The sequence below is a fragment of the Beta vulgaris genome, chromosome 6 (genome assembly GCF_026745355.1).
Source record: "Beta vulgaris subsp. vulgaris cultivar EL10 chromosome 6, EL10.2, whole genome shotgun sequence".
Lineage (NCBI taxonomy): Eukaryota > Viridiplantae > Streptophyta > Magnoliopsida > Caryophyllales > Amaranthaceae > Beta > Beta vulgaris.
Genome location: NC_079207.1, coordinates 53,930,763 through 53,932,861, shown reverse-complemented (window position 1 = coordinate 53,932,861; position 2,099 = coordinate 53,930,763). Strand labels below are relative to the sequence as shown.

Sequence of the window (2,099 nt, the reverse complement as noted above, 5' to 3'; positions counted from 1 at the left end):
CTAAAAAGTAGCATTCTTTGAAGCAAAATTATCAATTAGATATTCATACTCTTCTTGCTCCAAAAGATCGTTCTCAATTGCAATCAACACCAGTCCATTAAGTCTCTCTTGTAATATTGTTGAACGAAGATATGACTTCAATAGCTTCAACTTTGAGAAACTTCTTTCTGTAGATGCCATAGTTACAGGAATAGTCTACAAAATTATATAAGCAACACTTGCATTAAGACACCAATACAAATCTTTTACCAAGTTCAAAATGTCAAGAGGTCCATCTATATCGTCGCGCAAAATTTCTCTAACCAACTTCAACTCCACAAATAATTCATTTCCATCTATATCAAATTGATCATTAGATTTCAAGACATTTTCAAGGTTAATACATGAAGACTTTAAACTCAAACAATCCAATGACTTCAAATTAAGATAGTTGATTGTTTGATCAGCAATGTAAAGGAAGTAATTAACTCTAAAGGATTCTTGTGCAGATAATGGAGCATTTGATGATGTGTTTGGATTTTCATCAAAATGTTTTTTTCTTCGAATTTCACACCTTTGAGGAAAGATAGGATCAATATCCATTTTCACTGCAAGTTTTTTAGCACTATCTAAGGCATTTTCAAAACTAGTGTCTCTATACTTCTCAGAAAAACAAATCAAACTCCTTATTTTTCCCATAGCCACATCAATTCGCATATCATTTGATTGTAAAAGCTTGCTTACCGAATTAATTGCACATAATATGTCATACCAAATTATTATTGCAATTAAAAAATTCAAATCACCAAGCTCATTATTTGCTAAAGATTTGGCTTCACTTTTTATTTTGGAATCATTATCACAATCACTTACTTCAAGTAAAGCTTCTCTTGAGTCTGACATTTGGAATCTGATAGTCTCAACACTTTCTAACCGACTCCCCCAACGAGTAGATGATAAAGATTTAGGAGTTCTATTTTTCACATGTGCCATCTCTTAGTGGAAGCTACAAAAATTGTATAAATGGGTTGAATGACTCCAAAAAACTCTCTGGCTTTACTACATGAGTTCGCCATGTCACATAATGTTAAGTTTAGGCTATGACAACCACAATATGCATAAAAAGCTCTAGAATTCAAATCCAACAATTTCCTTTAAACTCCTTGATGTTTGCCTTTCATATAACCTCGGCCTCTCACATCCATTACATTAAGATCAAGATTTTTCAACTCATTTATTAAAACATCAAAAAGCCCTTGTCCAGTTGTATGATTTACGTTCAAAAATCCTAAGAAAGATTCCTCGATGCATATAGGATTTGTAGAAACATTCACATATCTCAAAATCAAAGTCATTTGCTCTTGATGGCTAACATCAAGAGTACAATCAAGTATCACTGAAAAGTACTTTGCTTGTTTGATTTGCTTAATAATTTTAGTTTTAATAGCAGAACCGAGTAGATGTGTTAACTCATTTTGGATGGTATGGCCAAGATAATGATATTGAGTCTCATTATTAGTAATACGATTGACATGTTCTTGGATAATTGGGTCAAACTCTGCCGATATTTCAATTAAGCCCAAAAAATTACCATTACTTTTTTGGTAGAGTTTTCCGTTAGAACCACGGAATGATAAATTATGTTTAGCAAGAAATTTGACAACTAAAATAATTCTCTTCCTCACTTTTTTCCAATGGTCCTTTTATTTCTTGGTCAATTAATCTTTGAGTTGTCTTATCAATAGTTTGATTCTTTTGAAACTTTAGACGCAACTCATACCAAGTGGTCATATTTTTAACATGATCCATACTTGTCTCATGTTTTTTTAGTCTTATGCCAATATGACCCGACCAATTAGAAAAGCCTTCATTTGTTAATTAACCCCTACCAATTCCTTTTTTTAAATAATTTGCAGCAAAAACAAAAAACCCTATCAAGCTCTTTTGAATAAACAAGCCAATCTCTATCGCATTTCTCACCATTTGATAAAACTCTAGTATATAAATTAGCGGTAAATCGAGTAGAGAATTTATCTTTAGTTAGGACCTTTCACAATAGAATAATCTCTTTTAGGTCCCTTTTGCACTAATAGATCGATCATTTTAGAATTGATACCATC

At 32.0% G+C, this 2,099-nt stretch overlaps 1 protein-coding gene across 1 annotated transcript; it reads right to left on the bottom strand.

Moving 5' to 3' along the window:
• On the bottom strand, positions 1-972 carry LOC125498553 (uncharacterized). Its single transcript, XM_048646783.1, has 2 exons — positions 304-972; positions 1-195 (listed from the first exon to the last, which is right to left on the bottom strand). The coding sequence occupies exons 1-2, from the start codon at positions 970-972 to the stop codon at positions 1-3; spliced, it is 864 nt and encodes a 287-aa protein (XP_048502740.1).
• Positions 973-2,099: the final 1,127 nt, after the last annotated feature.